Here is a 17,977-nt window from a genome sequence, read left to right on the forward strand (position 1 = left end):
CCATGCGCCTGTTGCCAGGATTCTTCTCGGATTACAAAGAAATTATGTGGAAAGGCGGTTTAAGAATTACATTTAGAAGAGCTGCCAATGATAATAATGCTTTGATGAGGTACAGCACATTAAACACTACAGGAGAAGCTATGCCCAATACCCTACCTGATGAGGGCAAATGCATTATTCAGACTATGGAGCTAAGAATCCCGGTTGTTGAATATGAGGCCAGTTACGCTCTTAAATACAAAGCTGATATCCTAAAAAATCCACAGATTCCTCTGCAATTTTACACATATCAATGTGTACAGAAGCCTGCATCTGGTACTTATTATGAATTTGATGCCACAAATTCATTCTCCAGCATACAATACGACATGCCTGATTTTGTGGTGGTACTGTTTCAGACTGGGAGACACAATAATCAGGAAAAAAATTCAAGTAGATTTGATAACTGCAACATCAAGAATATATATCTTAAAAATGGCAGAAATGAGGTATTTCCTAGAGAAAATTACAATTTAGACATTTCCAAGGATGATTTTCTCAAATTATATGAGGCATTTTCGGCTTTCAAAAGGGTCACTACTGGCAGTACTGATATGTATTACTCACCAGATGAATTCAAGGCACGGAGACCCATGTTTGTCATCAATGCTTCAAAAAGAAAACAAGTTGTGGTGAATGACAGAACAAACATTAAAATTATCTGTGAATTCCACGAGGCTTTACCCGAAGACACCATTTGTAGTGTCATTCTCATAGGAGAAAAATCATATGTTTATGATGTAAGAAATGAGAGAGTCACGGAGCAGTTCTAGAAGATATTTGTTCTATTATCCTGTTGTACAACACACAAACCTCAACTGTATTATCAGCTAGCAGTGAATATCTTATGTGTGGGCAGTTGTATATATTTCAATCTATCAGGACTCGAACCCAAAGCCCCTTGTTTACAAGACAACAATATTAACATTTTGCCATCAGGAGAGGCTTTACATTTTATGAGGACTCAAACCCGAGCCTTTTGCTTACAAAGCAACAATATTAACATTTTGCCATCAGGAGAGGCTTCACATTTTATCAGGACTCAAACCCAGAGGCCTCCTGATTGCAAGGCAATAAAAACCATGCACCACACTCCACTGGGCCTCAGAACCCAGTAACTATAAGCTTTATATTAATATACATGGCAGAATCAATCTGAAACACTAAAATTCAATTCCTGGGATTTTGACAGAAAAACACACGATCATATGGGAACTTGGCATAATTTTAAGTATAAGCAAATCTGTCTGAGAGGCTTTCACCCTTTCTACACTAGAATTCAAAATTCTTAAAATTAAGAGCATATCACACTGGAAGAATTGGGGTATAGGCCCCTCTTGGCATTGTTTTAAGTGTAAGCAAATCTGATTGAACAATCAAATAGCCTCGCCTTTTCTACACTTGTAAGTGGTGCTCATCCTATATACTTTACCACTACTGGTGACAGCATTGTCATAGGAAAGGCTGGTGTGTTGGAGGTCCACTTTGGCTACATATGATGTTTGGGGGGAGGGGCAAACCCAAGGATACATGTGACCACCCCGGGCGCCATCTTGAAATCCGACATCTTGAACGCAACTTAGGTTTCTTAAATGGAACCATAGGCATGTGGCATATCATTTCCAATTGTTTTTTCGTCAGTAGTTCAATGCCGCAAACAGTTTTGTCTTATCATAAACATTTTCCTAATTATGGCCTGTTTTATCTTTGCGGTATCACCGACTGAATAATGTTGCTGACGACCAAAGAACGTGTGGAGATCATCCTCATGTGCGGAAATCGGAGCTCGCGCGTGGTGGCTGCAGAGTTTAATGCATTACAGCGCGATGGGGAGCACATTTACCACAATGGTGTGTCCAAACTCATCAGCAGATTCCGAAAGACGGGATCTGTGGCCGATAAAGTGGTCACCCGAAAACTTCAACAGATGAGGCAACCACTGTCGCTGTCCTCGCATCCTTCTCAAAAAGCCCCCAACGTAGCACCAGAATCTGGAGTTAGCCGAACGTCCATACGGAGGATACTTGCCGTTAACAAGTGGCACCCATTCAAAATCTGACAGAGAACGATCCTGACCGTCGGGCACAGTTTGCAGAATGGGCGACGGAGGAACTGGAGACCAACCGGGATCTCCCCTTCCAGGTGTTGTTCTCCGATGATGTACTTTTTTATGTAAACGGAGAAGTAAACAAACAAAACCATCGTTACTGGAGTGACAACAACCCTCACTGGATTGATGCATCGCGGATAGTTGGTTCCGAGAAGGTTATGGTATGGTGTGGTATTTTTGGCACGAGGATCATTGGCCCATTTTTCATCTTCGGCACGCTGAACGCCAACCACTAACAACGACTGCTGGATGAGGAGATTTTTCCGTCGGTTTTGTCGGAGGACGGTTCATACCCAACGTTCTTCCAGCAGGATGGAGCTCCTCCCCAGTACGGACATTGTGTACGGGACTACCTGGACCAGCAGTTCCCTGGGAAGTGGATCGGGCGTTGGGGACCGGTAGAAAGGCCACCACGGTCACCGAACCTCACGCCTCTCGACTTCTATCTGTGGGGCCACCTCAAGGCCATGGTTTACGCCGTGGAAATCCAGAATTTACAGCATCTGGTGCAGCGGATTGTGAATACCTGTGCTGCTGTGCGTCCGGATACATTGCTGGCTGTGCATGAGGACTGGAAGAGCCGTGTGGCACAAACCATTGTGCACGAGGGTGGTCATTTCGAGCATGTGTTGTGAGGAGACACAAAGAGGGAAAGATATGCCATAATTAAAAAAAAGGTTCATGATAGGACAAAACTGTTAGCGGCATTGAACTCCTGACGAAAAACAATTGGAAATGATATGCCACATGCCTATCGTTCCATTTAAGAAACCTAAGTTGCGTTCAAGAATGCGGATTCCAAGATGGCGCCCGGGATGGTCACATGTGTCCTTGAGTTTGTCCCACCCCTCAAACATCACACGTGGCCAAAGTGGTCCTCCAACACACCAGCCTTTCCTATGACAATGTTGTCACCTGACTTTTGGCCCACCCTGTATTGTTTGTTATTTAGCGTCGCTTTTCTGCCAGTATTGGCTAATCATGAAGACGAGGATGAGTAATGAGATGAAATTGATGAAGGGACATTCACAAATGACATCCATACCAAGACCTGGATTAGAATACGAAAATTTCGGTGGTGAGAAGGTATAGATGAATAATTGTGTTGGTCTCATCATAGCTATTATCATTCATCCTCAACGTCGCGATTAAGAAAATGTCTACATTTGGACAAAGGTTCCGGAAATAGAATAGAAAGCGCTGTAGAAGCTATAGTCTTGTCTAAAACCTTCAAGATGTCAAGTCTTCACAACAATCTACTTAATAAGATTCTTTCGCCCTAGGTCCAGGAGAGTACAACGTTGCGAGCGAGAAGAGGCTGTACAAGCTCTACAACGGTCCGTTGGCAGAGAGGTTCCAGTGCAAGGCTGACGATGGAATTCCAGGTCCTGGATCCTATACGGTACGTGACGCTGGTGGGTTAATTGTTGTACAAATTAGGTGTCAGATTCAGAATAATGCACCCTATTATTTATAAGCCTCAGAACATGAGAAATATAAGAAAACTTACAGCATGTTTGTAATAAGTGTAGAGCATAAAGTGGTTGTGAATTTTTAGTGAAGTAATGCAACTTGTGACTTGTGAACGAAAAGGCCTGTTCCTTATAAATACAGTTAATCTTAAACGTCCCTGCCCCATTCTGCAACAGATAGCAACTGAAAGCGTTGCTACTCCTTATCCCTCTTTTCGGCTCATTAACTTAGAAAGACCAATTGTAAACATTTAGAACCTGCCCCCTCCCCCTTCTCCGTATTTATGGGAACAAAGGCAAAACTTCCACACAAAACTTCTGCCCAGTAACTGAGAAGCAGCCCTTCATTGCTAGAGGTCCCGCAACCCCAAAATTAAGGGCTGTGAGTTACTCTCGTATAAGGTAGATGAAGGTCGTGAAAGACATGTCTATAAACACATAACTTGTGACCCCCTTTGCTCTTTATTTTGTAATATTGTAGTTATTTGAGGATAGTACTATCACACGTAGCATCACTTATATGAAGCCAGTATCGTTTGAATGTTCAGAAGATTTTAAAACAATAACTAACTCTCTAGTCTTCTTAAACCCGAAGATTTATGGCTTCAGCAACACAAGCCTTCAATCTGTTCCTGTGAAACAATAGTTCCTTCATTAATGTTTTATATGCAAAATTAAGACAGAGATTTATACATTTGGAGACACTAAGAAAAGAAAAAGCCGGCCTCTGTGGCGGAGTGGTTAGCACAACGCGCTACGACGCCAGGGCTTCCGGGTTCGAATCCCGATCTGGGCATGGATGTTTGTGAGTGTCATCGGTCAATTTAATCATGTCATCACACATCCTTATCTTCGCAAATTAGCCAAAAGTGGCACAAAAAGCGAAGGAAAATACAGCAAATCTATTAATCAATCAATCAGCCAAAAGAAGTAGCTAACGAGACTTCCCTGAAGACCCTCAAAAGTTAACCTCATTTACGCCAACTACAATCCTTGTAGGCTAATGAGGCTTTGGCGCCTGGACTCACAGCCAGAATAATCCTCTGTAGAGCTGTCTGTTATCCTGTGATTTATCCCTAAATGCGCTGACCATCCCTTTACAGCCTCAGCTTATAACCTAGGTAAGGAGTTTTTAGTCCTCAGAGACAGGAGCCGATCTTAGAAATGGTAAGGGTCTGGTCCCCGTATACGCGTAGTGTAGTGGGGGCAAATAGTTCAAGTGCTGACTCACCAAAAGTCTCCATTTCGTTCATTCATTTCTTTCAGATCTGTTTATAGTACAAGTTTGTCGTGGATGGTTTCCATATTTCAATGCAGTATCTCATTCAATTCACTTTGCAACACTTTTCAAAACCTTTTCTCCTTCCTGAAGTTCTCCCACTAACTCCGAAACTGGTTAAATGTTCCGCAAGCTCTTCTGCGGAGGGATGATTATAAGTACGTGTAATTGGCCAATAATATGAAATATACCTTGCAAGCTCACATTTGATTTACAAGAAAACATTAGCGTGTCACGTACCTTCTGCCTCCACCTCTATACAAGAAATTTACCCTACACTCCTCATGTCGTGAGCAAATGACTCTTACAATCACTAGTTGTGGTGAACTAAGCTCTCGGTTTAGTCTTAATGAAATGTTTTATATCTCTTCTACTTACAATTTACAAGTTTCAAGACCCGCATGGGCATTATTATTCTAGGCTTCTTCAAAGTTCCGTTATTCCGTTGCTATAGATATTGTGAGACCGCTCATGAATTTATCGTTTCGTACATTTCGTTGCCCGGTTGACATCTATAGGCTAGTCTACTTGTCTTTCTAATACTAGTTGCCTGTGACACTCTAGACAGACAAAATAAGAAGCGAACAAACTCAACGTTCCAACTAAGTATCGAGTGATTGATTTTGATTGATTTTTTTGATTATATTACTTCGCTTTTTGTGCCACATTTGGCTAATTTGGGAAGATGGAGATGAGTGATGATAGGATGAAATTGATAAATGGACACACACAAATATCCATGCCTAAGCCGGGATTCGAACCCGGGACCCCTGGCGTCGTTGCGCGATGTGCTAACCATTCCGCCACGGGGCCCAGCTCCAACTAAGTAACATACAACTACGAGTATAATGTACGTGTTCAGGTCATTACAAGAGTGATATCTGAAGTTCGAAGCTTTTGAATTTGAATTTGATTTTAAAATTGTGGGAGCGTCAGCACTTAAGCAATTTTGCATTACAAAGAACAACTCTAACGTTGCATAATTAAAAATCTTAAAATGTTCTGACTTCTGATAAAATCTGAGGCTGTAAACGGGCACTCAGCACACACAAGGACAACAGGACAAAACAAACAAAATTATACTGGCCATGGGGCCAGTCGCCAGAGCCTCGTTAGTCTTCAGTCCAGGGTGTACTAACGTGGAAGTGAGGTTGACATTTGGGTGTACTACGTGGAAGGTCACCCCTTACACCCCGAAGTTCGAAGCTGATTGTCGTGTTGGACATGTGCATATTTTGGGGGTACTGATTATTAATCAGCAGAGGGATGCTAAAGATTGTGCCTAGGGAACTTGGCATTCTAAGTTCTTATCTGTACGTTCCACAGCCTGCATTTGCTATACTCATTTTCACCATCTTGAAAATATTGAATTATGTATTTGCGTGCAAAGAATTTCTGTGAGAGAACTTACAAAGACGTAAAGTGCAGAGACTGATTCATGCTGCTTCCCTCCAAGAAAATCTTCTTTAATTCCGTCGGAATGTGTTTCTATCGACAAGAATCTGAGATCAGAAGAAGAAAGGACAGAGAGGGAATAGCTGAATTATCATCTTATGGATCAGCCAACTTTTGCCATCTTCCAATCTTCCCCTCTCGCAGGGGAAACGCCGAAGACACATATAAAAGGGAAGGAAAAAACTTTGCAATTCCGAGATCCAGAGACAGTTGCCCATTTGTCTCTGATGGACGATTTGCTTTACATTGATTGCAGAAGCTGATACTTCAGCAAGGAAGAAAGATGAAAATAAGGGGTAGATTTATTTACTGCCTTGGAACAGGGAAAAAGTTGAGGAAAGGGGCCCGAAGTGACTTGCCAGCACTCCTAGACGGACCGTTTGCAAAGATAGGAGTCCGTCAGTGCGTTCCCTTTGGTCTCATGGGGCAGCGGAGGGACTTCTTCAGTCAGTCGGATCCTTGTGCCCCAGCACGAAAGTTATGGCACCCATATAAATCGCAGAAGAGGACAATAAGTCGGTTTTGGAGATAAGCAAGAGAGGGGAGGGAGGACAACAGCCATGTAGAGACGCGGGAAAACCTACCCCGAAGACCGTTTCGTGGAAGGAGTTTATAGGCATCCGTCATTAGAGCAGGCCAGGGGAAACGACCCTTCAGTATCACTTCTTACGTACTATAAAATCTTCCTTCCTCATATATTTCGATTTTGGGATGTTTCTTGAGCAAAGAAACTTCCTATATTAAAAACGACCCACCGACTTAATCTACCCTTACTTGTATCCTCCCTCTTCTCGGTTTACGAGCCGAAATCTACATCGCCCAGAATACAGTCTCCCCGAACACACACGCAGGCAGAGAGAACAGATGAGTCATCCGCGAAACAGTGGTAATAACTTCGTGAAAATGGTCTTCCGAATAGCGGTCCAGTCTGGGTGGGAAGATGTTAAAGGCGCTTTCGGAGATAAGGGAGAAGAGCCTCTCACATATTGAATTCCTCTCGGGCTCAAAGGGTTGCGTGGGAGAAGCGATGTTCTCTTCCCGAAACGACGCGGAATGGAGAGAAAATAAAAACATCAAAGAAAACCCTTGACGCTCTTTAAACTTGTACGTAGGTTCCTCTATGATATGAGTTTACTTTATGGAATTGGAATTCTAAGCAGTACCCTTGTGTTTTAAGAAGATTATTTGTGGGTATGGATTTTGCTTTCAATGCTTGCAAAAATTGTTGTCAATCTATAATCATGCATAACATGTTATTCTTTCTGTCAAAAATTATAGTTTTCTGTACTGTGCTCCAAAGCTTTTCATTATAATTTTAAAAATTCTTCTCTGATTTGCCTCAACGCTGGTAAGGGCATTATTCGGTACAGAAACATCTCTGTACGTAGATATTTAACCGTACAATTTGCACCACTACCGTAGATACAGTGGCTACAGCGATGTCCGTTGAATCGTGGAAACTGCGGGGTGGCATTGCGAGTCAATGCTCGCGGTGTTGTAACGTTCCGCGTACAGCTTTACTTCGCTAAATAAAAATCTGTATAAAATCGATTTCGCAATTTGAATTGACAATGATGATACACTTTAAAAACAGATACAAAGAGCTTCAAAATAAGACCAATATTGCATTTGTACAACTACCCAATACTAAGAAAAAGTTTGTTTTGGAAATTGAAAAGAACTGTTTTTTGACAAATTTTGATAACCTACAAATTAATAATTATGTTTACAACCTTTCTGCCTGCACCCTGCTAAAATTTCATAACGATCGGACAACCCGTTTTGATTTACAGAATTTCAAAGAGAGCAATAGTTTGCAAAACGCCAGAAGAAACGGCCTTTCTTTTCTTCTCACGGCGATTAAAAATATAAGGCATACTCAAAAAACAATTTGGTTAGCATAAATTAACGTAGAATTGAATAAGCTAAATGTTGATGTAACTCGTTTTTATGTAGGTCTACTAGATAATTTTTAATTGTAGTCCAAACTCGAGGATCTATAATTTTTAATCCGATAATAATCCAATTTTCATGTCCTGCTTCCCCTTGGTTCGAGGTGTTGGGCGAAATACACATTTGTTTTGTCAAATCGCCACAAGATGGTGCTACAGGTCACCATCTCGAAAATCAACGGCTTGCGATTGGAAGGAGTACAAGTTCATTCTCTTCAGATGGTAGAAAATAATTATGTAAACATTCCAATTAAATAAAAGGAATTTTGCAGTTGCAATGCTATAGGCTAATATTGCGGGTCTTGCTGTACTGGAATGCACGCTCATGCTTGAAAGTATATGAAATATATGTTCGATCGCGGAAGACGCGCCTTTATCGAGTGGACAATTCCAAACGCTAAACATGCGCGATAAAACACTGTAGGTTTCAGATACTATATTGTTTGAATGGGATCGGCTATATATTATTGCTCCGTTTTTGCATCTGTGATTTGTGGTTTGCCGGTAGATATTGTAACAAATCCTTTCGAGGTGGAACATGTCAATTTTCACGAAATCTACTTCTCGATTGTGTCCACTTCCCAGTCTCCCCTATTTTTTAATGGACTCGTCCAGTTAACACCTGTGCACATTTGTTTATGGTCTCGACTAATGCAGACGGAGCGTTTGTTTTATTTCTGTAAAATGTTGATGTTTACACTACTTATAACTTGGATACAGTATGTATTATCAATTGCGATGTACTCAAGGGAGATGATGTTAGTGGAATGTGTTCAACGCATGGAGAGCATATTGCTACATGTACTTCAACAGACACTTATTGATTGTAACGAACCTACTGACTTTCATTGCAATTAATTGCAACCGCCCTGAGAAACAATTCTACAATAGCGGAGTGGTTTTGCAGATCGCGCCAGGCGTTCTGGGTACGAATGCCCGCCTGACCATGGCTGTTCCTTGTGAGTATCCCTGCATTAATTTCCAAATCATCACTCATCCACATCGTCGCGATTAACCAAAAGTGGAAAAAAATCAAATCAAATTTCTACAACTCCCTTTACATTCTTCAACCGAGCTCTTTTTATCCATATTGCTATTCCAGGATAATTATATAATTACAACGTAAACTACAGTCTTCCAAAATTTCTTCCACCTTAATCTTGCTGCAGTCTTCCACCACAAAGCGTCTTATGTAAGCCCTTTACCCCCACTCACTTCTTCATCCCCCTTTGCCATTAGTCCTTCCTTTCGATCGGTGATGATATTAAATACTAGCTGATTGGCCGGCGTTGCCAATCTTCTATTAGACAGGAAAATAATGAATTCTTACTATAGTGTAAAATTAACTTGTAGCTACTAGTTGAACGGCATTGGGAGTGTCACTATTCATCTTAGAGGCCCCGAAAACTGGATTCCACACTAATATCGGTCGTTTTACTTGTCACACCCTTCTCACTACCACCCCTAGGGGTGTCAGAGATGTCTTGGAGTTGAATGGCATTGGAAGTGTCACTATTCATCTTAGCGACCCCGAAAACTATGGATTCCACACTAACATCGGTTGATTTACATGGCACCCCTTTCTCACCCCAAACCCTAAGGGTGCCAGGCGTGTCTTGGGGTGGAATGGCATTGGGAGTGTCACTATTCATCTTAGCGACCCCGAAAACTATAGATTCTATACTAACATTGGTCGTTTTACATGTCACTACGTTCACACACCCCCTATGGATTCCACACTAATAACGGTAGTTTTCGATTATTTTTACATGTCACACACTTCCCATCCGCACCCCTAGGGGTGTCAGGTGTGTCTTACTCCTACAGTATTTATTTCCAGATTGCAAGTGATACGTGTACCAAGTTTGGTTGAAATCGCTCCAGGCGTTTGAGAGTTATGCCGGAACAAACAAACACACACACATATACATCTATACACACATACATCCATTTATATATATATATATATATATATATATATATATAGATTTACTTTAGACTTTAGAATCTCTGTATATCATACTTGATCTAGCTTTTTAGTTGTTCTTTTTGTTTATCTACTATAGAATGAAACATTTCAAGAAGTGATTACAATAAATATCAATATAGTCCTGCATATTGGTCATGCCAGGTGCAAAATCCATTGCAACGCTGCAAATGACTTCACTTCCTCATCAGCTTTCATGGATCCATGTTCAAGAAGAAGAGCCTAACTCTTTTATAAAGCGAAGAAGTAATGAAAAATTCTTTCGCATCTGGACTAACCAGCACGATCCTTCAGCAAGGGAGGTTTCCTCCCCCATAACGACGCCTGGGGGCCCTCGGGGTCTAAAACGGGGCCCCTGCCTTTGCAAATGGCGCCTTGGAATCAGTTTGCACGGCTCAATGTATCTAAATATCTCGAGCATTAGGAATTAAAGGGAGGGCGCTGTCATCCAGGAGAACGCTTTACGCCCCGCGTTATCAATTCAGCGAGGTTCCTCCCTCCAAGGTGCATTTTACCACCGCGTTGCCGTCCCAAGTCCAATCTACCGTTATTACTTATTCACCACTTAATCCTTCTTCTATACGCGTGCTCTCATAAAGCTTTCATGTCTTCTTCCATTCTTCCCCCCGTGAAAACGCCAAGCATCTCGTGTGATTCTTCCTCAAATTCTTCCTGTTTTGTTTTCGCGCCTTTGTTTCTGGAAATGTCAGATTGCGAGGGAGAGTCGGGTAGAAACGGTCAGACTTTCACAAGCTTCCTCCGCCAGGAACTCCTCAAGCTTGGACTCTTACTAACTTTTATTTTTCATTCTCTAATGTATTTATTCGCATTGACATGTATCGCTGTGTTTCATTTAGAGAAAACATTATGCACTTACATATGTTGTACACCTACGAACAGGAGTGAGTTGAAGTTCAAGTAAAAGCAATACAAAAACATGAACTAAGTATCCGAGTCATCTACGAACCCCTTATAGTCAGGCAACCCGCTTCACCTAACAAATAGGCACGTTGTATACTTTGCAAGGATCTCTATTGCGATGGATAAATAGCTAGTATGAACATTCCTAGATGGATACTTTCATGTACTTTTCCTATCAAACTATTCTGTTGCATTGCTATTTTTCTCTTCCACATTCATCTCCCTCTGATATTTTCTAAATTGCACAATAATCAAATAACAATAAAACAAAAGAAAATGTTTCTTTCGTTGTTCAAATTGGAACAAAACCCTGTATGATATATTCATCTGTTATTCAGCAGTGGGTACTTTATTCATCTCTAGATATCACTTTCTTATTTTTTTGTATTCTGAACTTGGATGCACTTTGATCGTAAGTGTGCATTTATTGACATACTGTCCTAATGCGCCGGGATATTTTCAGCAGATGCTACTCACTGTAGGCCCTGGTAGGGATTTGAGGAAAGCTTTTAGAACGTGGCACCCTCATACTGAATGCACCGCCTGCCAATATTTGCAGTAGCAATAATAGCAATCCTCCAACACTACAATCATTCTCAGCTTCACGGGAACTAAAAGCAGCAAAACTGAAAGAAAGGACCCTCTATGCGCAGGTCGAGTCTGTAATGTGACCTATGGTATTTAAGTAACTTCCAGAGCATCGACTGTCTGTGAAAAACAATAAAAGTGTTTATCAACAAAAAATATTAATCATTAGAAAAATTCAAAACACCACTGCTATTATCAATGTGTGAAGTAACTCAATGACTCGTGGAGTTCGGCAATGTCTGTTCTAGAGCATGATATTGTCCAGTGGGGTGACTAGATGTCCACAAGGAGGCGTTATTTTTGGAGTTAGTTCAAACCTTTCAGTAACGACGCCACTCTGTATACCACACGTTTACCACTTTACCACTTGTTTACGGGAAGTTAGATAAGGAACGAAGTGGTTGATCGGGAAGGGGCGTCCGCCTTGCCGCCTTCTACCACCGTCACTGTTTACCTCCAAGTATCTTATGTTAACATTACATAGGAAAATTGGAACGGTGTAGTTATAATCCCCATCCATCTGGTCCAAGCAGTACCTAATTTCATGCTGAAATTATCATCTACGGAGAATATTCTAATATAGGAGAAATTGCATGTGAAGCGGTTATAAGTGTGTTTCACCTACGTCAAAACTGTTGCATTGTGGCTTCGAGCAGCCATGATAGAGGCCAGTTCTTGTAAGCCTATAACGAACGCAACGTGGTGGATATTTTCTTGTAAACGACAAATAAAATTGTCCGCAAACATGGCGGCTGTGCGCATCCTTACCTATTCATAGATTAGTAAAATAAGTCGGAAGGTCACAAGATCTATTATAAGCGCAGAATTTCGAACTTGCATAATGGTTTCTTTCCGCGCCCGAGCTTGTCCCCAGAATGCAACGGCTGGAGAAGTTCCAAATTGCTTTTTGGCTTTGCTTAGGCCAATTACCGAAAGGAACAATCTAACCGATATTTGCAAGGAAATTTAAGACTTCCTGAAATCCATCAGCTCTGACGTTTACTGCTTCTTTTTTAGGTCCATCCGCTGTACGGGCAGTCGATGCTGAGGAGGACGTACAACGTCACCATGAACAACCCTGTGCCCGCCATCACCAAGGCCTGCGTGCAGAAAGAGCGGGAAGCGAAGGCGAAGGAGGCAAATCGCGAGTTTGAAATCCCGGCTTTGCAGATATGGAGAGGCCAATGAAGAGATTTGTACTTTGGATCATTCCTATCAAACGTGTCCAGTGCCACAGTAAGATTGTATGTGCTTGTGAAATATTTAATATTCTGTGGAGATCTTGGATACTTGCAGAGTAAGGGTGTTCGTATTCGCCCAATACTGTTTCGAAGCTAATTAAAGTTATAAATAGAAATATTAATTTTCAGTTCTATTATCCTGTATGATAAAAATCGTACGGTAAACTAATTTGACTTATTTATATGCTGGAAACATTTGAAGCCTCGGTACGGCCGACGGTAAAAGTAATATTTAGGCGATTTGTCAATTCATTTATGTTGCTGATTGTACAGGGTGAGTCAAAAGTTAAGTTACATAGGAGTTTCTGACTGTAAGTAAAGAAAGATTCTCACAAAACACGAAAGGCGTGGATGTGATTTTCCTGAGTGGCCACCGCTGTCTCCAGACCTGAGAAACAATGGCTTTTTCCTTTGGGGTCATTTACAGGCACTCGTCCACTCAGTTAAGATTCAGAACATCCAGCATCTGAAGGAACAACGCCTTGTGTAATGTGCAGACATGATTATGCCGAACGTTCTGCAAAAGGTTCTGGAGAACTGGAAATACATACATTGATGTTCAAGGTGCACACATTGAAGATATACTATAAATTCCTATACAACCTGACTTTTGACTCACCTTGTACTGTACCTGCAGCTCTATTGTATAATGAAGGAATCATTGGAGCGCCAGAAACCTATTATCAATTCCCACTAAAATTATTGTACACATGCACTGTTTTATCCAAACAAAAGCATAAATTATTTTTTGTTGATTAAAAACAACAACAGAAGTTTCCTTTGACGATATCCCCCCTCCCCAGAGATCCTAAGGTCTTTGTAATGAGAGTAAAATCTCCAGTGTTCAGTCATATTCCTCCTCCCAACAATATGTGCTGCTACGGAAGTGCTGCTACAGAGGGTCCTTACAGATCATATCGACTCGACCTGCTTTAACAGAAGAACTGCTCAGATTCCTGTGGACATTCTATATCGAGATATACATGATGTCCTTCGACAACTGCAGGAATGGTTGCTTAGAAAAGGTCGTCCTCTACTGGGCATCATCAAGTCATAAACCTAGTCATCTCTTCAGGGTATATATTTATGTAATGGTATCTTCTGCACCATTAATTTCCATGATTAAATCTCTCATAACTATTTATTCTCTTCTCTATACCTCCGTTTCAAAATGTCCAGTCACGCTTTACCTAGAGTTAGAACCTGACCAAACCGCCACGTAAACAGGCAAATGCTATCCTTTGCCAACACACGGTGATTCGGAGCGCCACAGTTAGAGAAAAGCTTTAAAGATCCAGGAATTTTAAATAAATTTAATTCCGGCCCAGGAGAGAAAATCAGCAATCGTCAATGAGTTCTGGACAGTAAAGAACCCATTAGAATTTATGGGTTTCTGGACCTATAACAACTCTGCCTTAAAGTTATTTCTCCTAGGCCTGCAACTTGCCAGAACCTTCATGATGTTGACAACGAAGCGAACAGCTTAGCTACACTACCACGACCTGATCTTCTAAGAGTTAAGTTAGCCTCGTGGTAGGAGACACAGAGTATAATCTCCTCTTTTTTTTCTGGCTTTAGGATTTAGACGTCCCCACGGTTGCTGATATCGATGTAGAGGTTCGCCCGCCCCTGGCGCAGACTCTCTCTCCCACCATTATGCAGGAATTCCTCCGGATCTTCCTAAATATTTCATGGCACTGGCTCCGTAAACCGATTAACCGGAAAATGGTCCCCTGAGCTTTCTTTTTTTGCCCCTCCCGGTAGAAAGTGGAATTGATTAAGGGGGAGAATGAGTGGATGAGTGAAGCTTAGAGGAGAAGTGAAGCTAAACTTCCAAATTGAAAGCTTCGGATGACGAGGGAGTTGCAGGCTCGCACAAGATGACAGTTTCTTGCAGTCTTGCTTGATCTCGACGTTTACATGCAAAACAAGGATGGCAAGAATGTTTTTTTTTAATCCAGAGAGAGAGGAAGAGGAGGAAACTGAGAAAAGACAGAACGAGAAAGAGATAGATAGATTAGATAGACAGATAGATAGAGAGAGAAGGGGGGAGAGAGAGAGAGGAATGGTGTATGTGTTTATGTGTGTGAGAGAGGTAGAGGGAGAGAGAGAGAGAGAGAGAGAAAGAGAGAGGAGGGAGGAAAAGAAAGAAAAAAGAGACGGAGGAAAATATAGAACGAGGAAATCAGAAAAGTTGCCTGTGTGTGAGAGAGAGAGAGACACGCAGAGATATGAAGGCACAACCAGAAAGAGAAAAGGAATGAGAGAGAGAAATAGGAAGACAGGATAAGAGAGAAGGAGAGAGTAAGTAATGGTGAGAGAGAGAGAGAAGGAGGGAAAAGAAGGGAGAAAGAAAGTTGAAGAGAGAGAGAGAGAGAGAGAGAGAGAGATTACTATGTAAAAACAAACTTACATGTTCCCAATGAGGGGGTGTATTACATCTTTTTTTAAAACCTGAATATACACAAGTTCTTAACGTTACATTAAATTTAATATTACTGTGCCTCTGAATTCCTCTGTCGCCTATATTTATTACGTTATAATTTATTTTACATTAACCTGGTTGCTACAATGAAATTAGATGATTAACTGATGAGCAAAAATAAAGGAATGAAACCACAAATTAGAAAGAAATATTGGCTGATAGCCGAACACATTAAATGTTTGGTTTGAGTTTGGTTTGAGTTGGTGTTTTTTAAGTCCACTTTATGCACAGTAAGGCTAATCGGGACTGTGGGATCCGAACCACTGTGACATGTGCCTTCACCGGGTATCGAACCCGGGACCCCTTGATTACCACTGCGCCATCGGGTTGGCGAGGCCCCCCTACATTAAATGTTTTAGTCACATTCTCGACATTGAATGTTTTAGGTTCAAGCCAAAGGAAAGACATAGGGGTTTCATTGTGTTTGTTCCATCTATTTTGTCTATTCATCTTTCATCCTCTTAAAACTTAAGACTTAAAACGGATCTCGAACAGAGTATCCTTTGTTTACCAAAGTGGTACAATCCGTATGCAGAGAAGTATCTCTAGAAGTATACGACGTCGTTATTTATAGTGTACCTTATACGAACAAAAGAAATAACCAATATCTTTGTTACATTTAGTCAAACACGAAGTTGGAGGGGCAATATTTGCTATCCTCATAAGAAATACAGGGTGAGCCGAAAGTCTTTCCCTGATTATGAATATTTATATCTCAACTTTTCGTTACACCTCAATTACATGAATTTCAACCATGGGTAGTGTTTCAACAAGATGGTGCACCGACACACTGGGAGTTAACTGTTCGCCAGTTTTTGCATGACACCTTTTCAGACAGATGGATCGGTAGAGACGGTCCCATATCATGTCCACCGCGTTCGCCGGACATAACTCCTCTTGACTTTTTTATGGGGTTACGTTAAGGACACAGTGTCCAGTTCCTGATATGCAAACTCTTCAGACACGAATACGGGATGCTATAGAGACAGTGACAGAAGAGATGTTGGTAAAGACATGGAGAGAAATTGAGTATCGCCTAGATGTTCTAAGGGCAAAATGAAATGGAAAGCGTAGGCTATAGTATATAATTTGCTAGCTGGCTGATTACCCTGCGTTGCCCGGATGTTTAATGAATTCTAACTATAGTGTAAAATGTAACTAATTTTGTTTACAGGTATTTAAAAGTATGAGTACAGTATACAAATTCTAAAGTAATATATTTTACAAATTCACTATAATATAAATTTAAGAACAATTTATAAACAACATTTTTAGTTCCACCTCCAGGAGCAAGAATAAATAAATTAAACGGCATTGGGAGTGTCACTATTCATGTTAGCGACCACGAAAACTATGCATTCCACACTAATATCGGTCGTTTTACATATCACCCCCACCCCTAGGGTTGCCAGAGGTGTCTTGGAGTTGAACGGCATTTGGAGAGTCACAATTCATTTTAGTGGCCCCGAAAACTGTGGATTCCACACTAATATCGGTCGTTTTTGATTATTTTTACATGTCAACCCCTTTCCACCTCCAACCTTGGGGGTGCCAGAGGTGTCGTGGAGTTGAACGGCATTGGGAGTGTCACTATTCATCTTAGCGACACCGAAAACTATGGATTCCACACTAATATCGGTCGTTTTACATGTCACCCCACCCCTACCCCCAGGAGTGTCAGGGGTGTCTTACCCCCACAGTATTTCTTTCCAGGTTGCAAGTGATACGAGTATCAAGTTTGGATGAAATCGCTCCAGACGTTCGAGAGTTATGCCGGAACAAACACACACACACACACACACACACCCCCCCCACACAAACACACACACACCCACACACACACAGTTTGTTGACTGATAATTATAATATACAAATTTGCATACCCAAAACAACCTCCCGAAATGAAAATGCAAATACGCCAGTTAGTGGGAATCCCCCACCCCACCCCATTTTGAAAGCACTGAAATAAATACATACTTAATTCGAGAATGAAACTATAGGTCTGTATTCTTGCCGCAACAATGGATCTCCATGAGCTGTCCATGAGTGACAAAACCAAAAGCAAGAATTGCAATCGTCAAACTGGAAATTTGCGGATACGTGGAACAAGCCCATACCTCCATGCCATCACAGGGACAACCGAGTTTAGCCGATATTGCCGGTGGAAATTGGTTCAATACGTTGTAATTTCCCAGATATTGGAGCCGTATTATCTCTCTGTCACGAGGACCCCCCTCTTTCTCGTCGCTGTAACGAGATAAAAATTGTGACGGCCAGAAGATGGCGAAAGGTTAAAGAGGTGGAGATTACGCTTTGTGCGAGCCGATCGAGTGATAAAGCTCTCATATTTCTCCCTCCGGCTGAAAACGCGGTTTTGGCTTCACCTAAGCTCAAAATCCGTGGATCCCTCATAGTCTGGAATCCCCTTTTGTCAGCAGGAAGGTTCGT

General features: G+C 41.5%; 1 protein-coding gene across 2 annotated transcripts in view; it reads left to right on the top strand.

Annotated features, from left to right (window-relative positions):
* Positions 1 to 13,128, top strand: part of LOC145991272 (sperm-tail PG-rich repeat-containing protein 2-like) — a 99,362-nt gene extending 86,234 nt beyond the window's left edge. For both annotated transcript variants that reach the window (XM_083127255.1, XM_083127264.1), the window contains exons 12-13: positions 3,433 to 3,551; positions 12,821 to 13,128. In XM_083127255.1, coding sequence (XP_082983381.1) covers positions 3,433 to 3,551; positions 12,821 to 12,991 — 290 coding nt within the window. In that variant the 3' untranslated portion in view covers positions 12,992 to 13,128. The remainder of the gene's footprint in view (positions 1 to 3,432; positions 3,552 to 12,820) is intronic.
* The last annotated feature ends 4,849 nt before the right edge of the window (positions 13,129 to 17,977 follow it).

This window comes from Lepisma saccharinum, chromosome 1, assembly GCF_977018435.1.
Source record: "Lepisma saccharinum chromosome 1, izLepSacc3.1, whole genome shotgun sequence".
Lineage (NCBI taxonomy): Eukaryota > Metazoa > Arthropoda > Insecta > Zygentoma > Lepismatidae > Lepisma > Lepisma saccharinum.